The sequence below is a fragment of the Ursus americanus genome, chromosome 2 (assembly GCF_024610735.1).
Source record: "Ursus americanus isolate L20-20 chromosome 2, mUrsAme1.1.p, whole genome shotgun sequence".
Lineage (NCBI taxonomy): Eukaryota > Metazoa > Chordata > Mammalia > Carnivora > Ursidae > Ursus > Ursus americanus.
In genome coordinates this window covers 99,496,840-99,522,836 of record NC_142128.1, presented here as the reverse complement: position 1 = coordinate 99,522,836, position 25,997 = coordinate 99,496,840, and the positions used below count along the sequence as shown (strand labels likewise).

At 41.4% G+C, this 25,997-nt stretch overlaps 1 protein-coding gene across 2 annotated transcripts in view; it reads right to left on the bottom strand.

Moving 5' to 3' along the window:
* DNAH14 (dynein axonemal heavy chain 14) overlaps positions 1-19,125 on the bottom strand; it is a 300,961-nt gene extending 281,836 nt beyond the window's left edge. Inside the window, exons 1-3 of one of the 2 annotated variants that reach the window (XM_087859257.1) lie at positions 17,899-19,125; positions 12,234-12,397; positions 2,025-2,168 (exon numbers count right to left, since the gene is read on the bottom strand). In XM_087859257.1, the coding sequence (XP_087715383.1) occupies positions 2,025-2,168; positions 12,234-12,397; positions 17,899-18,026 (436 nt within the window). In that variant the 5' untranslated portion in view covers positions 18,027-19,125. Of the gene's footprint in view, positions 1-2,024; positions 2,169-3,733; positions 3,744-12,233; positions 12,398-17,898 lie in introns of both variants that reach the window. The other variant, XM_045796883.2, reaches the window with a different exon arrangement.
* Positions 19,126-25,997: the final 6,872 nt, after the last annotated feature.

Genomic DNA, 25,997 nt, shown 5'->3' with positions numbered 1-25,997 from the left:
CTTTAGCCCGTTCCCACAAAAGTCACCACCACTCTCCTGCTTTCCAAGACTAGAGATCAATTTTACCTAGCGTTTACTTTATATAAGTAAAATCGTACCATATGTATTCTCTATCTAGCTTATTCTGGTCAATACGGTGCGTGCACTTTTGCATACACACAATAATGCCATATATCTTATGGATGTATTCATTATCTATTGATGTGTGAGCAACTGTCCTAAAATTTAGAGGTTTAAAACAAATATTTATTATCTCACAGTTTCTATGGGTCAGGAGTTCAGTTTCCCACGTGGTTGCAATCAAAAAGCTGAGGGCTTTCCTGGGGTTGGCGGACCCCTCTCCCGGTTAGCTCCCTCACATGGCGATGCGCAGGACGTCTAGCTCTTTCTCCAGTGGACCTCTCCGTAGGGCTGCGTACGTGTGTCACAGGACACCGGCGGCCCCCACAGAGGGCGCCAAAAGAGCACGCAGGAGCAGGGATCACTATGCCTGTCGTGACTTAGTCATGGAGGGCACACAGCATCGCTTCCAGCACATTCTACTTTGTATAACTGCAAACTATCAAGCCCACTATATTATTGGTTAGAACTGAGTCACTAAGTCGGGCCTTCATTTAAAGGGAGGGGAACAAGGCTCCGGCTTTTGAAGGAACCAGTGTCAAAACATATGTGGACAAATTTTTAAACTCCCGAAATGGACAAATATCAATGTAGACGATACATGGAAAGGACAGTCGCCCATGTGAGTGTGACCATCGGCTGGCCCCACTGTAATGCAGGACAGGGAACGGAAAGGGGAGCGCCCTGAGCTACACATTTACCACTTTACTTCCGTACTTGCTTTCTATTGCCACGAACTGGGGGTAAGACACGACGCATCTATCACCCCCCGGTTTCCAGGGCTCGGGTATCTAGCAAATTTTCGCTGGGTCCCCTGCTCAGGGTCTCTCAGCGCTGACATGAACAAGCTGGCAGACGATGCCCTCATCCAGAGACACGGCCAGGCAAAGAACTGCCTCCAAGCTCCCCCAGGCTGCCGGCAGAACTCCCTTCTTTGTGGCCCCATGAGCGGCTAACAGGTGGCCACGTACTACAGTCGGCTGCGAAAGTCTACCTCGGGGTCCCTGCCACAAGGCCCTCCCCACCACGTGGCCGTCTGCCCCTTCGACGGCAGCGACGTGACGTCTACTTCTGCTCTGGTCTCTTCTGAAGGCTCATCAGATTAGGGCAGGCTCATCCAGGAAAATGTCCTTTGGATTAACAAAAAGTCAGCTGATTAGGGGTCTTATTACATCTCAAAAATGCCACATAGACTGACCTGGTCCAGGAGCCCGGCTCTGTCACACAGCTGCCGCTTGTACTCGCCGGGAAGGGCGCAGGCAAGGCACACGGCTTTGCGGCTTTTGTGCCATCCGAGGCGTTCATAATAGTGGGGATCTTCTTTTTAAAAAAATGAAGCCTACTTAAGTGAGGGGCCCAGAAGTTTAAGTCTCCATAGCTTTATGACTAATCTGCCTTGGACCACAGTGTATGAGTGAAACAGAAAAGTTTCCCTTTTCCTGTCAAACTTAGGATACTGATACAAATAAGAATCTCAGGTACAGAGAAAATACAAACTGGAAAACGTGAGGGAGGAAAATCAGTTTAAATGAAATGTTTATTTGGGGATTTAAACTCTGTGTCAGACAAAGACACAAAAGAATTAAATATAATGATACCACAAAGTTTTACTAAAAGGATAAAACAGAGCCATACAACTTTATTCACAATTCCCATAACCATAACCTTTAGAGATTGTTCCTAATTAAGAACATAGAGTACAGACTCTGCCCATTTTTCAATCTACTGATATTTTAGGTTTTCAAAAAGATTAAAAAAAACAGTTCTTTAAGCAAACAAACACATAAAATTCAGTAAGACTGTTTCTTCTAAAGTCAGTGTCCTACTCAAACACATAAAACCACAGAATTCTCTGAAAAAAATGGTGTGTCTTCTAAACAAGCTGGGTTGGTGATACCACGTACCTGTTCTATCATAAGACACAAGCCTTTTTTTCTTAACTTTTGGACAAGCGTGAGTTTGATCCCTTTTTCCCTTTGATTTCTCTCTCTTCTTAGGAGAAACTGGTTTTGAAAGATCCTGCTGAGTTCCAGTTTTTTGGAAGTAATCTAAAAATAAAAGCATTATTAACTGAGTAACCAGCAAGGGCTATAAATAATCCCATGGCAATTCCACATGCCAGGCCATACGGTCAATCACGATACAATTTCAGTTCGAATCGCACAGGCTCTGAGTCAGACCGCCTTCATCCCCAGCACAGTTACAGGCTTTACCACCAGTGCTGTGATTTACTTTGTACGGACCCCATCCGCCTTTCCTTATCCACCTGTGAAACGAGGACTGTGAGAACCTCATAGAATGTTACAAGGATTAAGTTAGTTAATATGCTTAAATGCAATAAGTTAATATGCTTAAATGCAACCACCTGGGAGGCTCAGGTGGTTAAGCATCTGCCTTTGGCTCAGGTCATAATCTCCGGGTCCTGGGACCGTGCCCCACATCAGGCTCCCGGTTCAGCCTCTCCCTCCTGCTCATGCTCTCTCTCTCTCTCTCAAATGAATAAAACCTTTTTTTAAAAAGCACACAGTAAGTTCTTACAAAGATAAATATTAATTTTAGCATTACAATAAATCTTTAAAATGTGAATTCTCATGTGAAAAACATTAACAAAAGCTTTTTATTAACTGTAATTTGATAACTGAGGCCAGAAAATGCTCAGATCCAAATGCGGAAAAGTAACATGCAGCCTCTTTCTCAGATTCCTTCTATGACTTACCTGATCAGTGGATCCTCAGCATGAAGAAGAATGGGGAAATGACTGAAAGTGCGGTTTTTTACAAGGAAATAATTTCACACTTTCTCATTGATTTAACGAAGATTTATGTGGTGTACAGCACTGAGCTACAATTAAGTAGGGGATAAGACACAATAATTACAAACAAAACAAGTACAAGCAAAATAGCCAGTACGCTCTATTTCAGCCAATAATCCTAATTAAGAGGAAAGACACAGGGAGAGAGAAAGAAAGAGACAGAAGATGTCCTATTTGCACAATCAGAGACCACACGCCCATCCTGCTCCACGGAATCAAACGCGGAATGACGGTAAGGTTTCTAATAGCGGGTCGGGGCCAGGGCAGGGATGAGAGAAAGGTAAGACAACAGAAGTCTTGTTCAGGAGACTGCACGACGAAATGTGGGCTTCAGTGGACAGTCTGTGAGAGAACCGTGCAAACCTTCCTTTCTCCCTAACGTCCACTCCAAGAGTTTCTCACGCTCACTCCCCTACCTGAACTGGAGCCTAGTGACTTCCCAGACCTCAAGAACACGCAGCCCTCTCAAGCAGGGGTTGTTGACACACCAGCACCCCAAATCCCCCAAGATCGGAAAGTGGGCTTGTTTCCCTCCCTGCTGCCAATCCTTACAACTTGCCATCTCAAAAAAGAAAAAGCATACAGAAAAACCAAAAAAAACCCCACACCCTGCTCCCCCAGAGCTCATGCCTTCCCATGACCTCAGACTCTTCCAGGCTTCACTGGACTCCGCCCCCTGCTTGGCCACTCAGTGATTCTGGAACCCTGGACCAGGGAGGGCCTACTCACCCCGTAGTGAACCCCCGTCATTCTGGTGGTGGACACAACACCCCTCGCCCCAGTCTCGAAACACCCTCCCACCTCTAGTCCGCTTCAGCCGACCACTCCGAGATCACCCCCAAGAGCCCGTCATCGCCAGCCTCTCTTCTTCCAGCCTGCTCGGAACTCCCAACGTCAGCATTTTTCTTTACCTCATTGGCACCTCCAGTTTAAGGCCCCATGACTTACTATCCATCATCCCTCTGCTTATTTGCATCTTCCTCCTGGTCCCGCTGAACTTATGTTGTCTTTCAACAACACTCTTGCAACTCTCACTCTTTTGATCTGATCTCCGTGGCAGAACAGCGTCCCTATGTGTGCACAGCTGTCAGACAAAGGCCCAAACGTGAGTGGATTGGTACCTTCTGAAATCCACTTTAATTAATCACAAATGGCCCCTGAACACTAATCTGAAATCCTACTCTTTGCCTGGCTCACTCGCCCTTCTGGCTCTGGAATGGCTAGCTCACAAGCACCTCAAACCCCTGAACCTTCACCTTCCAATCTCTCTACTTCCAACAGATTTTCATGCCTATTTCCCAGGGCACACAAAGGCATGGGACGGGAATTCCTTCAACACGCCTGTGCTAAGTAAGCCAACGAACCCTCCCCTGCACCATCATTTCCTCCTGCCCCTTCTGACTTCATAAGGGAGGTGTTTCTCCTCCCATCCAAACCAGTCCTCTCCACCCTTCGTTTGGACCCCATCCCCTCATGCCTGTACTGCTAACTATTCTTCTTCTCTTTTGCCTATCAAGCTCCCACCATAAAGTTCAAGCCCCCATCAAGCTTTACCTATTCCTAGACCACATTTCCCTCTAGTTGGTAAGCTCTGTCTCGCCTTTCTTCACAACTTCTCAGAAGAGTTACATGTACTCACTATTCTGTTTTCATCTACTCCCATGTCCTAATCAAGTCTAGCTGAGTTTCGGACCTCACTTAAATAGCACTCAAGTGACCTTATTCTTTGGGTCAGTAAATTCAATGGGCATTTTCAGTACTCATTTGGCTATTACTTTTGACTGCTCCTTCCTTTTTTAAAATTGAAATATAATTGACAAATAACATATTAGTTTCAGGTGCACAACATAATGATTTGGTATTTGTACATACTGCAACATGATCATCACAATGAGTCTGGCTAAGATTCATCATGTAGTGCATTTTTTTTTCTTATGATGAGAACTTTGAAGATTTATTCTTAGCAACTTTCAAATTTACAACACACTATTATTAACAACAGTCACCAAGCTGTACATCGTGTCCCCATAATTTATTTATAACTGAAAGTTTGTACATTTGACCACCTTCCCTCATTCTGTCCACTCCCAGCCCCTGCCTCTGACAACCACCAACCTGTTCTCTGTATCCTTGAGTCTGGTTGTTGTTGTTCCAGATTTCACATTTATGTGAGATCATACCACACTTATTTCACTTGGCACAATGCTGTCAAGGTCCATCTATGTTGTCACAAACGGCAAGATTTCATTTTCTTATGGCTGAATAATATCCCATTGTATATACATATCGCAGCTTCTTGCCATCAATAGACAGTTTATTTCCCTGTCTTGTAAATAACATTGCAATGGACGTGGGGGATGTAATACATCCTTCTGAGTTAGAATTTTCACTTCTTTTAAATAAACATGAAGAAATGCAATTATGGGATCATATGATATTTCTATTTTCAATTTCTTGAGGAACCTCTATACCGTTTTCTGCAGTGGCTGCATCAACTTACATTCCCACCAACAGGGCATGAGGGTTCCTTTTTCTCCACATTGTCACCAACGCTAGCTATCTCGTCTTTGGATAAGAGCCATTCTAACAGGTGTGAGGTTATAGCTCCTTGTGGTTTTGATTTACATTCCCCTAATAATTACCTGTGGGCCGTCTGCATGTTTTTGGAAAAATGTCTATTCAGGTCCTCTGCCCATTTTTAATTGGAGTTTGTTTTTTTGGCTATTGAGCTGTAGGGGATTGGATATGACCCCCTTATTAGATACATAATTTGCAAATATCTGCTTCCATTTCATAGTCTTTTCATTTTGTTGTTTTCCTTCACCGTGCAGAAGATTTTTGGTTTGATATAATCCCATTTCTTTATATTTGCTTTTGTTGCCCTTGCTTTTAGTGTCAAATCCAAAAACAGATCTCTGCCAAGACCGATATCCAGGATTTCCACCTATGTTTTCTCTTGGAGGTTCATGCTTTTAATGCATTGAATTTGGTTTGCTAATATTTTGTTGAGAATTTTTGCATGTTCTCCAGGGATACTGGCCTGTAATTTTCTTTTCCTGTGGCATCTCTGTTTGGTTTTGATATCAGGGTAATACTGACCTTGTAAACTGAGTTTGGTAGTGTTCTTTTATTTCTGGGAAGAATCTGAGAAAGATTAGTATGAACTCTTCTTTGAGTGTTTGGTAGAATTCACCAGTGAAGCCAACTGGTCCCGGACTTGTTGGTTGGGAGGTTTTTGATTACCGATATGATTCTTAATAGTAATTGTTCTGGTCAAATTGTCTATTTCTTCATGATTCAGTCTTGGTAGGTTGTAGGTTTCTAGGAACTTATGCATTTATGCTGGGTTATCCAATCTGCTGGTGCATAATTGTTCATAGTGTCTCTTTGATCCTGTGGTTATCAGCTATCACATTTCCTACTTCTCGTTTTATTTATTCGAGTCTTTTTGTGTGTATTTGATTCTTGGTAGAGGTCTGTCAACTTTATCTTTTCAAAGAACCATCTCTTAGTGGCACTGATCTTTTCTATTGTCTTTTTAGTCTCTATTTCACTTTTTCTCTGATCTCTGTTATTTCTTTCCTACTAACCTTTGGCTTTGTTTGTTCATTCTCTACTTCCTCGATTGTTTGAGATTTTTCTCATTTATCAAAATAGGCCTGCAATGCTATGAACTTCCCTCTTCTAACTGCTTTGCTGTATCCTGTAAGTTCTGGTATGCTGTATCTCCATTTTCATTTGTCTCAGGCATTTTTAAAAATTTCTCCTTTGATTTTTTTTTTTTGGCCCTTGTCTTTTTGGGAGGGGGGTGTTTAAAGATTTTATTTATTTATTCGACAGAGATAGAGACAGCCAGCGAGAGAGGGAACACAAGCAGGGGGAGTGGGAGAGGAAGAAGCAGGCTCACAGTGGAGGAGCCCGATGTGGGGCTCGATCCCATAACGCCGGGATCACGCCCTGAGCTGAAGGCAGACGCCCAACCGCTGTGCCACCCAGGCGCCCCTTTTTTTTTGGTTTTTTTTTTTTAAGATTTTATTTATTTATTTGACAAGAGACAGAGACAGCCAGCGAGAGAGGGAACACAGGCAGGGGCAGTGGGAGAGGAAGAAGCAGGCTCATAGCGGAGGAGCCTGATGTGGGGCTCGATCCCATAACACCGGGATCACGCCCTGAGCCAAAGGCAGACGCTTAACCACTGTGCCACCCAGGCGCCCCTGTTTTGTTTTTTTTTTTTAAGATTTTTATTTATTTGAGAGAGAGAGACAGAGTGCACAAGCAGGAAGGGTGGCAGAGAGAGAGAGGGAGGCCTGATGTGGGGCTTAAATCCTAGGACCCTGGGATCATGACCTGAGCTAAAGACAGACGCTCAACCAACTGAGCCACCCAGGTGCTCTAGCCCTTGGTTATTCAATAGCATGTTGTTTAATCCCCACGTTTGAGAGTTTTCCAGTTTTCTTTTCTAACTTATTTCTAGGTTTTGTTTCATTCTTTACCACTATGGCAGAAAAGATGCTTGATAAGATTTCAACCTGCTTAAATTTATTGAGACTCGTTTTGCGGCCTGTTGTATGAGCTATCCTGGTGAATGTCCGTCCCATGATCCCTTGAGAAGTTATGGGGAGTCGGCTGCTTTTGGATGAAATGTTCTACTACATCTGTTAAATCCATCTGGTCTCACATATTAACACCAATGTTTCCTTATTGTTTTAGGGGATTGTTTTTGGTCTTGTTTTTTTGGTCTGGATGATCTCTCCCATTGAATCTAAGTACAATGTTAAAGCCCTCCACTATTCCTGTCTTGTTATCGATTTCTTTTACACCTGCTAATATGTATTTAGATCCCCTATGTTGAGTTCACATTTACAAACGTTCTATCCTCTTGCTCTACTGGCCCCTTGAGCATTCTATCCCGACCTTCTTCATCTCTTATTACAGTATGCTACGACCACAGCTTCTGTTTCCATTTGCGTGGCATCTTTTCCATCTTCCCTTTCAGTCTGTGTTTGTGCAACTGCAGTGAGACTCTGGTAAGCAGCACATAGATGGGGCTTGTTTTTTTAAATCCATTTGGCCATTCAATAGCTTCTGTTTGGAGAATTAGTACATTTACATTTAAAATAATTAATGATAATTGATTTCTGGCTGTTTTGTAATTCCTTTGTTCCTTTCTTCTTCTCTTGCCCTCTTCCTTTGTGATCTGATGGTTTTCTATAGTGTATTCTTACATCCGTCTTTTGTGTACCTACTATAGGTTTTTGTGTTGTGCTTAAATAAAACAACTTATATTTATAACAACCTATTTACGTTGATAGCAACTTAAGTTTGAATGCATTCTGAAACTCTACATTTTTACTCCTCCATTCCACATTCTATGTCTTTGGTGTTCACAATTTACATTTTTTTATCCTGTGTATCCATTAATAAAATTTGTTAATAGTTCTTTTTACTACTTTTACCTTTTAACCTTCAAGCTAGCATGTAAGTGATTAACCCCTGACAACATCACATTACACTCCCAGACTGTGGGTGCCCCTCAGTAAGCCATCTCTGCTCTGTGCCCGGGGGACAGGGAGCCCCCAACTGTTTCTCCACTTTTAACAAGCAGGACTCACATGTGCAAGCCCCATGGTCGCCAGAGCCAGGAGGTCAAAAGGTGTCTCCTAGGTGGCAGATGCAAAAACCAGGGTGCCAGACCGGTGCACCAGCCTCCCACCCCAGGAGATTCCAGTGACCCAGAATGAGGCAGAAGGAGAGCACCGAGATGGTGCCCACTGGCCTCTGTCCCCAGACAGCACCTCAGTAGCTCTCAGATGTGTGCCCAAGAAGCCTGTCCTGCAGGCTGAAGCTCTAGGACAAGCCAACAGACCCTTTCCCAGAAAGGCTGGGGCTGTGTTTTCAGTCTGCTGTGTCTGGGCTGGGCCCTTCCTTCTCCATTTATTACAGGACTACAGGCCCTATGAGTGTAAGCCCCTCTGGCCACCAGTCAGGATATCTAGTGGTATCCCCAGGGGGGCAGCCACAAAATTCAGGGTGCCAGATGAGAGTACATGCTCCTTTCTGGGAGATACTGGGGACCTGGAGTGAGGGAGAGGGAGAGGGTAAAGATGGCATCTGCCAGCCTCCATTTTTGGAGAGCATTTCAGCAGGCCCTTGGATGTGGGTTAAATCAAAAGCCCAACCCTCAAAGCGAAGCTTTAAGATAAGCAAATAGGCCTCTTTCACTGAACAACTGGGAACTTTTTAGTTGCCCACCTGCCTGTGCACTGGGCCCTCGGGTGGCAAGCCTGCATAAGCCCTTCGAGAACTGTTTCTCAGTTCAGTGTTGCTTTGTAGGTCTTGTGGATCAAAGCCCGGGCTGTCAAAGCTAGCTGTTTTGGGGGCTCATCTCTCAGGCACAGGTCTTAAAAGCTGAGGTGCCCAACGAAGGGGTTCCAACTCTTCGCTCCTCAGGGAACATTGCAGGATGGTGAGTTCCCTCTTGAAGGTGTGTTGCTGCCCCGCGGGTAGGGTTTATGGTGAGATTGTGTCACAGCCTCTCCTACCCATGTTTGTGTGGCTTTTTTCTTCATTCACCCAATGTATAGGAGTTGATCGGCCAGTTTTGGGATATTTTCCAGAGGAAATTGTCACACGTGTAGCTGTAGATTTGGTGTGTCTGTGGGAAGAGGTGAATTCAGGATCCTTCTACATCACCATCTTGAACCAGGACCTACTCCTTCATTTTTGATACCATTTTTTCCTTTGGCCTCTGTGACACCCCACCCCCATCCTCTTGCTCATCATTCTCTCTAGCCTGACGCCGACCACCCCCGTGTGGGCACTGCAGCCACCCTCCTTTATCCAGGCCAGAGCTGCTACAGTTATTTGGCCCTGTCTCTGTCTCACTTCATACACTTTTCTTAGGCAATCTCACCCATGGCCATGCCTTACATTTCCACCACATAATTACTCTAAATGTATCCCCTCAGCCCTGGCTTCTCTGAGCCCCAGACACATACAGTCAACTGCTTCCTTGACATCTCCACTGGAATGGACCGAAGGTAGTTCAAATTAAACATGTCCCAAACTGAACCATGACCCATCCCCAAACCCCACAAATCTTGACCCCTCTTCAGGGCTTCCTATCTCAGAGAATGGCACCGCTATTCATTGTATCAAACAAACCAGAAACCTAGCTATCACCTTTGACACCACCTCTCTCTCACCAACCCATCACCCTGATAATCCTACCTTCAGAATATCCAAAGCCTCATAACTGAGCTCCCTGTATCATTTTTATTCCTTTCCAATCTATTCTTCAGTCCACAGCCAGAGTGATCTCTGCAAAGCAGAAATCTGATCATGTTAACTCTCTGTAAAACTTCCTGTGGCTTTTATCTTCATAGTATAATGCCCTGAATCCTTAACAAAGCCAACAAGCCTTTGCCTTGCCCGACCCTTGTACTCCTATCCGGCCTTGTATTTCTGCTTACTGAGGAAAGTAACAGAAGGGTCGGAGTACTTCAACTTTTCATTTCGCTGGAAAGGAAGCTTGGTCAGGCCTGCAAACACTTGGCTAGAAGGCCCAGGCACTCCCTCTTTTTAATCTGTCAGATAAAACATTCTTGCCCAATGTACGCCAGAAAGTCTTAGGCTCCTTCAGAAAGTCAAATATACCCATATTCAGACAGAGACTAAAGGCAACTGCAGGAAGCGCCCACTCGCTCTGGGTATGTACTTAGTAAGAAATCTAAGAAGAAATGTGTTGTTACATAAAATCATCGAACTATGGTCTAGTCCACAGAAGGAACATGAGTATCGGCAGAACCTAAGACGCCTGAAAAGCAACAACATTTAAAGGGCAGACAGAGGAATAAAGATCCAGAAGAGAGCAGACAGAAAGGCAGAAAGAAAGCCAAGAGAGTGGTCTCCTCAAAAGTCAAGGGGGAAAAAAGGAAAGAAGTGGTCAAAAGAATAAATGTTGCAGACTAGTCCACTAAGAGAAAGATTATTTTATGTACTAATTAATTCTTTTTACTCGGATTTAGCCATGTGGAGGTATTTGGTGACATTAGAAAGACTCTTCTGAGAATGAAGAAGTCAGAACCCCTCTGAGGAGGGAACGAGAAGGAAGTAAGTGGAGGGCAAGGCCGAGGCAACTCTATCAAGAGGCCTGATCTTGTGATGCGAAAAGGGAGCACAGGCCCAACAATGCTCCTGGGTTGTCTTGTTTAAGACAGGCAAGCCTGCAGCATGTTTATACACGGACAAAGAGGAGCTACTGGAATGGAAGATGACCCCATGTTCCCGAGGACATGGTGGGAAAGGAGCTCCAGAAGTGAGACAAGTACTGAAATGGGGCCGGGATGGGCCGAGGAGCTGCAAGTGAGAGGTCTCCCTCTGATTCCTTCTAGTATTATTTTAATCAAGAAGGAGAGGCTTATGGCTAAACTGTGACAGTGTAAAGGGACGCGGTAACGAGAGGCAAAGCTAACCCGAGACATAAAAGGGCACCAGGCAGTGGTGAGCACCCCACGGTGCTGGAGACCACGGTTCATGAAGAACGAACCCAAGCGAGTGCAAAAGTTTTCTGCAAAAAGGCTTGCCAGTATGAGGGTGACGGCAGGGCACACTGACAATCACACTGATCACACAGTTGCAGTTTTGCCAACCCAGGAGCAGAGGAGAGAAGGGGGAAGAGTTAAGGACACTGTTAACAGGCGCTGGGGGGAGATGGGGCCATGGACGCAGACCAAAGAGCAACCTTCGTAAAAGTGAAGACAGGAAAGAGCTGGGTAAACAAGGAAGTGTGGTTAAACAAATCGTTTTACATACTGTTGCTGGTGCAGTCTGGGACAGGCGGAGGGAAGGAAGACGAACAACAGGGGCCCGTGGAGGAGCAGTCAGGGTCCTGGCAGACAAGAGCACAAAGGCGGTCATGGCACAGATAGAAGGCACCGGGGCCTTCGGAGAATGCGGACCCAACTTTAGGTCCTCACCTCACACAAATCCCGAAAAAGAGGACATGCAGGAAGAGTGGTGTCAACTCTGAGTTGCTCCAGAAATATCAGATACTCTTGGTGGGGGCAGCGATACCACCGTTGCCGTTTCTATCGTGACAACCAGTAGATTATGTTCCCTTTAAGAGATCAGCACTGCACGCAAAGACCGCAGCGACCGCCGTAACTAACGAAATCGACCCGCTACCGAACCCCGTACTCGGAAAGCAGACCAGTACTGCGCTGTAGTCTGCCTGTTTCCTTAACTTAGCGCTACGAAAACCTCCTTCCGTCTCCATAAAAGAAAACATGAGTTGGCATGCCTGGATAGTAATCTTGATAGATCTCTCCTGTCGCCTCGGACTTCAGGGGCACAGAGAGCGTTCTGAATGTTTTATATTTTGAGGTTTCTTTTTCTGCTACTTGAGCTGGCTGACCCTCTGGCGGTGTGACATCTTCGTAGTCTTGCTCTTCATGTTTCCCGAGTCTAATATGACAAAGAAAGTAAGACGCTATAGTTAACAGCCACCAGGACTCCAAGTTTAAGCCCTGATACTGTACTTTACAATATAACATCTACCCTTTCGAGCAATTTTTGATACACTTTAAAAAGCAGATCTGAGGTCACCTAGGGGGCTCAGTCAGTTAAGTGTCCAACTCTTGATCTCAGTTCAGGTCTTGATCTCAGGGTTGTGAGTTCAAGCCATGCCCTGGGCTCCATGCTGGGTGTGGAGCCTACTTAAAAAAAATTTTTTTAAAAATATTTTTTTAATAAATAAATAATTAAAAACACAAAAAGCAGATCTGAAACATGGAGAGTCTAGTTAAATCCAAAAGAGGTCTGATATTATCATGGACATTTTAATGCTAGAAAGGACTTAAGAATCCTTATCTAACTTAAAAGATGAAGAAATATTCACCAATTAGCAGCAGAGTGAGGTCAGAACACAGTTTTTTGAAATTTAATACTCATATATTACCCGTCTTTATAAAACCAACCCCAACGACAACCCTTACCAAGACTGAAACCAAAATCTTTTCACAATACATTAGCCAACTGCCTATTTGTCAATCTTGGGAAACCTTCTCATAAGAACAGATCCAAAATCAGTGCCTGCAGCCAACTCAGGCCACAGAGCACGCTTCTGCGAGGTGGAGGAAACAGAAGGTTCTCTAGATCCTCACATGCTGCTCAGTGGGCAAAACTACCCATCGGTATATTAAACGAAAGTACTGAATCACATGAATAAGGCGGCAAGCTTTCTCTTCAAAGACAGAACACTTCGCGCTTGCTCATGCATACCTGTATTAGGAATTCCTAAATCCTCTTCCCTTGAGCAGTCTGAGTCCCCTTTGGTTTATGAACACCTTGAACAGTTTCTTCTTCATCGAAATGTCTAATCCATACCCTTTGTTCTTTTTTTTATAGTGAATTGTATACCACTTTCTTAACAATGTTTAGGAGTTCTTTTCACATTTTATATAGTAATCTTTTGTCATTTTACCTGGGCTGAAAACCTCTTCTGGTTTGGACTCAACTTCTCACTTCTTGACGAAGTCTTCATAAATGTAAGTTCTTCACTTTAATATAACCTAATTTATCTATCTCTGCATCTGTGATTTGTGTTTATTCTTAAGAAATCTGTCTTTAATCTTGAGAAAACTCTTTTACTTTTTCCAAATACTTTAAAAGTTTTGCCTTCCACAAGTCTTATAGTTCATCCTGAGTTTGGGGTATGATGTGAGGGGCAGATCCAATTCTCCCCACTCCCACCCCATAATGACACGCAATTGTCACGACATACTACTGAACACTCCCATCCTTCCCTTCCCTGACCTGTAACACCAAGTCTGTATCACTCCAAATATATACAATTATCCACTCCTGGTTCTTTATTTTATTTCTCTATCCTTGTTTTTCTATCCCACTGCTTTAATTGCTATAGTTGTCATAGCTATAGGTTCATGCCTCCAAATTTCTTTTTTTTAAGAGTGCTTACATATCCTTGGCCCTTTGTTTTTCCATATAAATTCTGTTGCATTCTCAATTAAATTTTGTAATTTTCTCCACAAAGGTCAAACACATGCTTTTTCCTAGGTACTGGATTTTTCATTACTATTACAAATGATAGTTATGATTAAAATTGAATTTTCAATCTATTGCTGGATTATAGGAATGAAATTCACTTACATACACTGATTTTAATCTAGCACCCTTGCTAAATTAAATTCACTTATTAATTATAAAACTCTGTGAATTCTTTCGTACTTTTTTACTAGACATATCATCTATAAATGATTATGGTTTGTTTCTCTTTCAAAACTTACAGCTTTCATTTCTTTTCATCTTTTTTCTTGTTTTATTATCTTAGGACCTTTAATAGCATGTCACATAGAAGTGGCAACAGCAAATATCCTTGTCACTTTTCTCAATTTAAAAGGAACACTTTTAATACTTGACCATTAAAAATATTTGCTTCAGGTTTTTGGTAAGTGCCCTTAATCATGTAGTTTGCTAAGGGTTTTTATCATTAAGAGATAATCCATTTATCAAATGCTTTTCTCCCTTTAATCTATTATTGATAACTGGTATTGATGCACTTTCTAATGTTGAACTGACCTTGCATTTTCGAGATAAGCTACTCAATTTGATCTTGGTGTAGCATCCATTTTTACATGCTACTGTAACCTGTAGGTTAGTATCTTATTTAAGGTTTCCTGCTTCTAAGGTTGTGAATGAAACTGACTTAGAAGACTGTATAAATGGGGACGCTGGGTGGCACGGTGTGTTGGGCGTTGAACTCTTGGTTTTGGCTCAGGTTGTGCTCTCAGGGTCATAAGATCGAGCCCCACCTGGGCTCCAAGCTTAGCACAGAGTCTGCTTAAGTTTCTTTCTCTCTCCCTCCCTGTGCCCCTCGCCCCCACATGCATGCATGCGATTTAGGGACTATTTTCTCTTTTTCTGTTCTGTGGAAGAAGTTGTATAAGATTGGAATTATCCGTTTCTTAAATTTCTGCTAGAACTCATAAACCTTGCAGAAACTCAGAAACTCTGGAAATCTGCTTGAGCCTAGTATATGTGGTCTGTGGGGGCAGGGGAGGTTGGGGAGGCAGTCATGATTCATAACTATAAATTCGACAATTTTAGTGGATAAAAAGGAATGATATCCTGCCATTTGCAATGACGTGGATGGAACTAGAGAGTATTATCTAAGCAAAATTAAGTCAGTCAGAGAAAAACAAATACCATATGATTTCACTTATATGTGGAATTTAATAAATCAAATGAGCAGAGAGGAGAAAAAAAGAGGCAAATCAAGAAACGGACTCTTAACTCAGTGAGGTGGGGGGGTTGGGTGAAGCAGGTGATGGGGATTAAGGAGTGCACCTGTTGTGATGAGCGCTGGGTGTCCTACGGAGGTGCTGAATCACTATATTGGAAACCTGAAACTACCATAACACTGTATGTTAACACTAGAATTCAAATAAAAACTTAAAAAAGTTCACTTTGCCTATTACTTATTGAGCCTATTTTATTCATACTTTTCTTAAAACGTTTACATTTCAGACTAATTGCCATGAAACAGTTAACCTTCTCATCTTTTTAACTGCAGATCGTTCTGCGCTGACGCATCTCCCATTTCCCACCTCCTTAGTAGTGGTTACAGAGCCCCGACCCTGCACTGCTCAGCGCCCCCTGCGTTTGTGTTTTGGGAGGCAGTATATAAAGAGAACACATGCTACGCGGTGTTTCCTAGAGCTGTGCCATGTTACAACCCTAACTGTGCACTTGTGACTTTCTTTTTCATGGTCCATTCTGTCAAAGGTCTGCCAATTTGATCGACAGCTGTTGCTTTTCCTGATTTTATCTTTGATTTCTATTCTGTTAGTTTCTGGTACTGTTTGTTAATCTTCTTCCCTCGATTTTGTCTTGGTTTAGTCTGTTCAACTCTTTTCCCCTTAACTTCTTAGAATGGATTGTTACCTCATTAATTTTGCAGCCTATCTTGTTTGTTAGCGTAAGCTGTAGGACTATAAATTTCTCTCCGCACAGCTGAATCGGCTACGCCACACCACTTGTAACTGAGACAAGACTAGGGCGGCAAGTTCAACTCCTTCCTCTCTTCTTTCTTGCTTTTCTAGACTCAGTTCTACATTGTTTCCTCTTGGGAGGGGGGGTCTTTCAGAAAAGTGTCTATTCTTCAGACATCATGTTTCATTTCCAAATGAAGAGTGGTTTTCTAGTTAAGCTCTTAGAACTGATGTCCACTGTGATCTAGGAGTATGTGATTTACTGCGATGTTTTGAGAATTTGTCTAAACAAGTTTTATGGTCTGCAATGGTGAAGCCTTGTAATTCTTCCCTATGACCCAGAGGAGAATATGGAAGCATCTTTTTACTTTTCATCTGTTGGTACCCTTTTGCTTTCTAAAATGTTTCCACACATGGATTTAACCCAGTTTGACATTAAAAACAAACACAAAAACAAAAAACAAAACTCTAGCCCATTTGCATTTACTGTGATTACAGGCATTTTTGGAATTTATTTCTATCATCATCTTTTTGTCTCCTCCGTATCCTTCTTCTTATCTTTACTCTCCTATTGTCTATCTCTACCTTTCCCTTTTTCCTTCTGGAGAACTTCCTCGGCTTTATCTTTCACCTGTTCTCTCAATCTCCATTTCTGCTATTATATATTTAATTTCCAAAAGCTATTTTTTCCTCCAAATGTTCCCTATTTTTTATTCTCTTAATGCTATTTCTTCTGTCACCTGACAACCCAACATAGGCTTGTGCTGGTTGTTACTGAACTTTTCTGCTCCCTTCAGTCTCTTTTCTCCAGGCTGTGATTTGAGTTTCTGTCAAGCTGTAAACTTTCCTCAAATGATCACGGGTCATCTGCTCGTATTTAAGAATCATCACTGAGACAGCAATGAGACCACTCTTCAGGCACTGGCGAAATCTGTCCACTGGTAGATTTCACTGCGGGATAATGCTTGAGTTTTTCCCAACTGGCCTTATCTACAGATTTTTCCTGTCAGCTGGCCATATATCCAGAAGATAATGTGCTTAGATTTTGGCTGTGAGCTTTCTCAAAGTCCAGCACAGGAAGAATACTAAGGCCCCCTACGACTTGGGTACAATAACGTACTCTCGGCTGTGTTTGGTGTCCCCGCATCCTGGATGTCTTCTGTTGGAATGAAGGAAGAAACGTTCTCTTGGCTGAGGGAGGTTAAGGAAGGGGATCTGCGTTCTAACTGCTGCTTCTAAAAACTTTCAGGTTACTGCTTCCGCTGCCACTGGCCACTTCGAGAGGATCCTTACAGATGGGAGGTGAGGTGGCAGCGGAGATGAAGCAGCTGCTGCTGGGCTTCACTCCTGTCACCTTAGGTTTGCACTGTCTGCTCTGCAAATCAGTAATTACTTATCCTTCCGTTCCCAAGCTTCCCAAATTACACTGGCAGCTCCCACATGCTTTTGTCTCCTCTCTCCTTCTTTTGTGAGTTTATACCTTTTTGATCATTTGGTGGGATTTCAGGAAGGAGAGCAGTAAGAGCATGAGTTCAACCCATGAGGCTTAAATAGAAGTCAGTTTCTTCCAGCACTTCCTCACTTCATTATTTTCTTTCTGAGTGGACGCTGATCCACTGAGAGGAATGCGAGAAAGGAAGCAAGCACATGAATCTCTCTAACCTCTGCTCCATCTGCCTACACCGAACCACCTTGGGCCATCCTGGGCTTTTTCAGCTGTTGGTTAACTTCTCATTTCCAGCAACTCCCTTCTCACTTTTTTGGCATATCCAAGACTGGCGTGGGGAAGGAGCCGGTGTTAATCTGCCTATCTTGTCGGGAACCCCTCCCTAAGGTCTGCTAAACTCCGGCACCCTCATCCATTCCTCACATGACACTGTACGTCCCTCACTCTCAGAATGGCTTACCACTAGACATATGCTGTTGAAATTTTAATTTTATTGTATCTTATTTTACCTTGCTTTTGTGTTGCTTTTCTCCTTGTCCATGTCTTGATTTATTGTTGTCAAATCGATGGGTATATTCTCGATGTTTTTTTTTCTAAACAGAACTCTGAAGTAACAGGCTGTAAAAAATATGTTCATGTTACCTTTTAAATATAAAAGATGTTTTCACAGTTACGACTATTGGTTTCAAAACTGCACATATGGTTCTCAACTTCCCACAGGGCTTAAATGAATATCTTCCATTACCTTCAAAGGTTTCCTCCGTATAGTGTGATTTCCAGGCCCTTCACTATGCTAGTTATCCTTCTCAGGGCAGCCTCCGTATTGTTTACCTCCCTCTCTAAGGCAAGGTTTTCTTTCTTACAACGATGGCTTTATGTACATACAATTCTAATTTACCTTAAATTTCACACTGAAGAGAATGCTAAGTTTTAAGATCCTCTCCTCAGGGAAAATCATCAGAAAGAACACAGGGAAGTCAACAGACCTGGTGGCCTAAGCTGTTAAACTCATTTCACCGTTCGCTAAGTACTAAAAGGCCATGTCCATATACTACTAGCATTCTTCAGACGGAACAGAACAAAAGGGAGTGGGTTTTGAAATATGAAAAAGCAGTGTTCTCTTTCTGCTTACTGAGGGAAATCTAGCAAGGACCCGAAAGCCTCCAAACAAAGCAAATGCACTGTGCAGGCATGGCAGCATACTCTGACTAAAGAGGCCAAGATGCAGCCTAGAATCAGTGTAGGGCAGAAAAGCTTCAATTGTCAAGTGAATTAGCACCAGACAAATCAAATATGACAGAATGAAAGAGGCCAGAGGCAAGAGGAGTTCTTAATGGAATAGGAATGATAGAAATTTCCACATCGGAAATGAAGCCAACAACCACTATCAACGCAGGACTGGTCTATCTGGTGATGAGACTCAGGGTGTAGAAAGGGTCCCGATCAGATCCCAAGAGTGCCAAGAATGGCCACAGAAGGATCATTTACCGCAGACAGGAACTGAAGGCTACAACTCTGGGGCCCACACTTCAGACAAGGTTCAGATCCAAGGGACAGTCTCACTACATTCAAAAGCATCCCTGAATCAAACCCATTCTCGATTTACAACAGAGGAGAGGTCAGCAGAATTCTTCTAAAAAAAAGGCCAAAGAGTAAATATTTTAGGCTTATGGACCAGAGGGAAAAATCAAAGATATTACACATTATTCATAAAGTGAGAGAAAACAAATTTCTACAAATGTTTTATTGATGAAATTCAATATGAAAGTAGTTAAATAGAATTTTTAAAAATATTCCTATTTAAATGTTCCTATTAATGAAGAACACAGAATTCTTTTGAGAAGGGTAACATGTTCATATTGGGGTTCAAAGTTAGTGTTATCTATCATCAAATTGCTTGTCATTATTCCTTTATAAAAACCATTCTTAGCTTGCAGACCTAGAAAAACAGGTGGCAGACCAGATGTGACCACTAGGCCACCATCTGACAGACCCAACAGGAGAGTAGATGTTAACTACAACATCTACTTTAACTCTGGAGTAGCTTGTATTTTCATGCTATCATCACGGCCACCAAACACCCCCCCCCCAAAAAAAAAGACAGAGAGAAGTTGTTTGATCTATTAATCAAACAGTATAAAAAATCAAATGAGTTATTCTTTTTTCCTATCAGACAAGTGAAAAAATCAAGTTAACCTCACACTTCTCCAGAGCAACATTCAAATGCCAGAATATTTCCTCAGGAGAAAGGAGTGGCTTAGGAAGTTTATTCAGAGCCAAGTTTTCATGTAAGTATAAAGCTAACAAACATTTTCACACGTGCACAATTCAGTAAATATATCATCCGGGAACCCTTCTTGTAAAACGTACGTGATAATAAATTCCACCCTCACAGCGATGAAGGCAAAAATATGGCAATAGAGAAAATAATAGGAAAAGCATTAAATTCATCTAAGTGGAGAAGTAGGTCAGAACAACTGGAGGACTCCTGGTACAGAGCAGAAGTGTAAGTATTAAAACAATCGAGAGGGGAGAAGAGGAGGTAAATGAGCTACAGGGAACAGAAGTACTCCTCATCCACAGAGACTACTTAAATGTGATAAATAAAATAACAGAAGTTTAACTATATTATTTAAAAGTAAAAGGTACCCGTAAAAAGAACTAAAATTATAACATATGCAATAAACATTAGGGAGTATGAGGTATCAGATAAAATGTAAATGCATGATGTTTTAATTTCTTCATTTCACAATGTGGAGCCAACAGATGCTACGTAAAGTGCGTAGATCACAAAATAAAGGTTGGGATATACACGACGTTGTAAGTCCAGAAGAACTAAAAGGATGCATGAACCTTCCCAAGTATCAGAAGTGAAACACAACCATGTATTTACACAAAACAGGGATTTAAAACATCAGAAAAAATAAAGGACAGTTGTGGTTGACTTTAGTAGGTTGCCTACATAATATTCATTCCCTCCTTCCCTTTCCCAAGCGGTACTCTGATTTTTATTCAGGTAGATCTGAACGAATTGTCAAAAAAGGGATAGAGATGAAAAAATGAAAAGAAAGGTTAAACAGTAGACAGGAGAGAATGATAAATCTGACATAATACACATCAAAAGTCTGGAAGAAGAGAGAAAAAGGGGAATATAATGACTGAGAGTTTTTTGGACACCAATCTATAGCCCCACAGAGTCCTGCAAATTCTAAGCAGGATGAACATGTAAGTGGACACATGCGCGTGTACACACACACCCCCCAACACAGTGGAACTGTAGAGGGCCAAAGGCAAAGAGGAGATCATAACAGCAGCCAGAGACAGAGTAAAGAGAAAAACAGACGAAGTATGGGCTTCTTGATAACGTGCGCACGCACGCACACAACTAAAACAATGGTATAACATCTCCAACATGCTACGGAAAAATACCTGTCGACTTAGAATTCTATACCTGGCAAAATGTATTTCAAAAATGAAGGCAAAATAAAGACATTTCAGGCAAATAAAATCAACAGACACTCATAAAATGTACTGTAAAGGACTTCGAAAAGGACTATGATCCTAAGATGACAGGTCTAAGATGCAAGAAATTATCAGCAGAAGTAATGAATACGTGTAAAGCTAAATAAACACTAACTGCACAAAAGAGTAATTATTTCTTGTGGGATTAAAAGTAAGAAGGAACTAAAGTGCACAACAAACAACAGCATAGTGGTCAAGAGGAGGATTATTAAAATTAAATTGTTTTAAGATTCTCGTATTTTCTAGACGAAGATGGAAAATAATTAAATTTACACTTTGCTAAGCTAAGCATACATCTTAAAACTTCTACGGTAAACCACAAAATAAGGTGACAGAAATAAACCAAAACATACTAATAATTATTCAATACAAATGCACCAAATTTTCTAAAAAGACAGAAAACCTGGGGAGGAAATCCAATTATATCTTATTTAAAAACAAATCTGTAAAACAAAAGGATACAAAAAGGATGCAAGAGAAGGACAGTAAAAAGACGTATCGGGCAACTATTAGGCAAAATGAAGGTATTATAGCCATGTTTCTATCAGAAAAAATAGATAATAAAGCAGAAAGAGTTACTAGACATAAAGAAGTTCACTACGTAATGATTAAAGTTCATTTCACCAGGAAAAGAAAACAGTTCTGAACTTCCACCTGACAACATAATTTCTAAACATGTAGTGCAAAATATGTAACACAAAATACATAATTCAAAAACTGGCAGAACCTTAAAGAGAAACAAATATAGTAGATAATAGAACATTATAACAAATTCATTTTAGTTAATCAGGCCAACCCCCCTGCCACCAAAACAAAACACAAACAAAACCAGTAATGATACAGATTTTTAATAATCTTAATTTTAGAGTTTGACTTAACAAATACACTGTGTACAACTCAAGAAGTGGAGAATGCATGTATTTTAAGTGCACAAGGCACAGTTTAAAAATTAAAAAACCTACAGGGTCATAAGTCCCAACAAACTTCAAACACTTTATCACCATATAATCCAAATTCTATGACCACATTGTAATCAGATTAGAAATAAAGCAATAAAAAGTGAAATCCCATAAATCTAGAAATGAAGAAACACCTGTCTAAATAACTCATGGTTCAAAGAAAGAATAAAGAAAATTTCAAAATACTAAGAACTAAATGCTAAGATATTAAATATTAAAACTTGTGAGATGCATCCAAAGAGGTACTTACAGGTAAATAAAAGCCTTAAATGCTTATACCAGAAGAAAGGAAAGACTATCTAAAGAAGTTAGAAAAAGCAAAACTTTATAAATCCAAAGAAAATAGAAAGAAAAAAATAAAGATGAGAGCAGGCCTCTGGACATCAACAAGGTAATGGGAGTAGGAGATACCACTCTTCCCCCCCCCCCATAAAAAAGGACAAACAGACAGCTATCTATGGACAAAAATAAGCCTCGGAGGGCTCAAGAATCCAATTAAGAACTACAGCAATGCAGTGGAAGAAAAAGAGAATTAACTATAGAGAAAGGATCCCTGGGGAGACTGGCTGAGCTGGGACGGCTGGCTAAGAACAAAGAAGAAGGTGGGCTGTCAGTATCAGTCACCCAGGAGTTGCCATCACAGTCCCCAGTGGCATGTTCTGCAGAGGACCCCGGTAGCTTTTGCCACTGAAGATCTCAGCAGCTCCCGCAAGAGCACAGACTCCACACAGCGCTCACGGTGGAGGATCCTATAGTGTCTGTCATGTGGACCCCACCCTGCTGCTCCACAGAGGACACCAGGAGCACTGGCTACTGACATAAGCAACGGTATCACTTCCGTGGAACACCCAGGGAGGGAGACTCTGTTGCCCCTCCCCCCAGAAGGAGCTGCTGCTGTGCTGCCCCAGGACCAGCACAGCGACCTCCCCCCAGCCCTACACATGCCTTGGTTCCAGAGTCCCAAGGGCTCCGCATGTGTGCACACCTCAGACTCCATCTTTGTGGCTGTTCTGCACATGCCCATGCTCCAAATCCAAGCCCATGGCTGTTCTACAGGCATCAACATGGTGGGCACGGGAGCTACCATGGCTGGGGGACAACCAGCTCCTCAGACCCCAGAGCTTCTGGTACTCCAGAAGTGCCCACGTATCAGACACCAGTGTCACCACCACTACAAGGACCAGACCCTGTGCCAAGAGGGATCCCCTCAACCATAACACTCTGCACTGGAAGGGATGGAGGACCAGGAAGTCCCCAGCAGACTTCACTAGCAAAGACCCTAAGAGTCCCCTCTGCCACTGTCAACACTTGCAGGCTTGGCCACTGAGAACCCCTAAAATCTATGCCGACATTGACCTCACTGAAGAAGCTACATGGAAACCATGTTGCAGGGTCTTCCCTAGAACCAGAACTGCCATACTCCACTAAGCCAGTGCCCTCACACCCACCCACAGGTGGTCTGGAACCACCAAAATCAGTCCCTAATGCTGGAAGAGATGACGGCTCCATCAAATGCACAGACATCAATATAAAGCTGCCACAGAAACACGAAAAATCAAGAAAACATGACGCCACCAAAGGAACACAGTAATTTTCCACTCAGACCTCAAAGAAATGGGAGACATATGAATTGCTGGACAAAGAATTCAAAATAATTGTTTTAAGGAAGCTCAGTAAGCTACACGAGAACACAGACAACTAAACAAAATCAGGAAACCAATATAAGAACAAACTGAAAGGTCAACAGAGAGAAAGAAATCATTAAAAGGAACGAAACAAATTCTGTAGCTGAAGAATACAATTAATGGAAAGAAAATGCAGTAGCATCAACAGCAGAATTGATCAGGCTGAAGAAAAAAAAACTACAAACTCAAAGACAGGTCATTTGAAATTATCCAGAGAAAAAGGAAGAAGAATGAAAAACATTAAAGAAAGCCTGTGGAAATTGTGGGATACTATCAAGTTAAACAATATTAGGATGTGGGAGTCCCACAAGGAGAAGAAAGAGAGAGAGGAGCAGAAAACTTTTTAAAATAATGGCTGAAAATTTGCCATATATGGGGAGGGAGAAAGGTGGGACATCCAGCATGAAGCTATAAGTCCCCGTACAGATTCAACACAAAGAGGACTTGGCTAAGACACACTATATTAAAACTATCAAAAATCAAAGACAAAGAGAGAATTCTGAAAGCAGCAGAAGAAAAGAAACTCCACTTGTAAAAGGGAACTCCCATAAGGCAATCGGGGGTTTCTCAATACAAACCATGCAGACCAGGAGACAGTGGGATGATATACTCGAAGTACTGAAAGAAAAAAACTGCCAATGAACAATATTTTACCCAGAAAAGCTGTCCTCTAGAAATGAAGGAGAAAGACTTTCTCAGATGAACACAAGCTGAAGGAATTCATCTCCATTAGACCTGCCTTACCAGAAATGCTAAAGGGAACTCTTCAAGCTGAAATGCAAGGCTGCTAATTAGTAATATGAAAACATATGGAAGTACGAAACTTACAACTCACTAGTAAAGATAAGAATATAGACAAACTCAGAATAATACCAGAATGTTCTATAAATTACTTAACTCTAGTATAATGATTAAAAGACAAAAGTATTAAAAATAACTATAACTAAAATACTTTATTAAAGTATACATAATATAAAAAGATATAAACTGTGACATCAAAACCATAAAATGTGGGAGGGGGAAGTAAAAGGGTATTTTGTATGCAATCGAAGTTAAGTTGTTTTCAGCTTAAAACAGACTATCATAACTATAAGGGATGTTACTAAGCCTTTGGTAACCTATAGTAGATGCATAAAAGGTAAAAGGAAAGAATCCAAGCGTACCACTCTGGAGAATTATCAAACCACAAAGGAAGATGACAAAGGAGGTAGCAAGTAACAAAGGAACTATAAAAGAGCCAGAAAACATTTAACAAGATGGCAATAGTAAGTCCTTACCTGTAAATAGTTATTTACATGTAAATGCACTGAATTTTCCAATACAAAGACAGAGTGGCTCACTGGATTAAAAAAGGCCCAACTATACGCTGCCTACAAAAGACTCAATTCAGCTCTCAGAACACATACAGGCTCAGAGAAAAGAGATGGAAGAAGATATTCCATGCAAGCAATAACTGAAAAGACTAGGGGAAGTTTTATTGGATGAAACAGACTTTAAGTTCAAAACTGTAACTTTGTATCAAGAGAATGTAACAACAGTAAACATATATACACCCAACATTAGAGGAGCTAAATATATTAAGCAAATATTAACAGATCAGAAGGCAGAAATATATAGCAATGCAATAATTACAGAGACCTTCGATACTCTAATTTTAACTTGAATAAATTATCAAAGAAAATCAACAAAGAAATATTTGATTTGAACTACACTTTAGACCAAATGGACATAACAGATATATGCAAAACATGCCGTCAAACAGCAGCAGAGCATGCATTCTTCTCAAGTGAATACAGAACATTCCCTGGGATAGATTATATGCTAGGCCACAAACAAGTCTTAAGAAATTAAGGAAGACTTTAAATCATATCCAGTATTTTTCCTGAACACAATGTTATGAAACTAGAAATCAAAAAACAGGAGGAAACCTAAAAAGTTCACAAATAATGTAGAAATTAAACAACACATTCCTGAACAACCAATGGGTCTAGGAAGAAATCAAAAGGAAAATCAAAAATATCTTGAAACAACTGAAAATGGAAATATAACATACCAAAAACTATGGCATGCTGCAAAAGTAGTTCTAAAAAGTAAGTTTATAGCAATAAAAAATAACTTGAAAAAAAAAGAGACCTAAAATAAATACCTAACTTTATACCTTAAAGAACTAGAAAAAACCCAAAGTTAGAAGGAAGGAAATAAGAAAGATCAGAGCATAAGTAAATTAAATAGAGACCAGAAAAACAATAGGAAAGATACAAACTAAGAGCTGGATCTTGAAAATATAAACAAAGTGACCAATAGTAAGGTAAAGTAAGAAAAAAAATACTCAAATAAAATTGGAAGTGAAAGAAAAGACATTACAAATGATACCACAGAAATATCAAGGATCATATGAGATTATTAAGAACATTTATGTCCTAATAAATTTGATAATCCAAC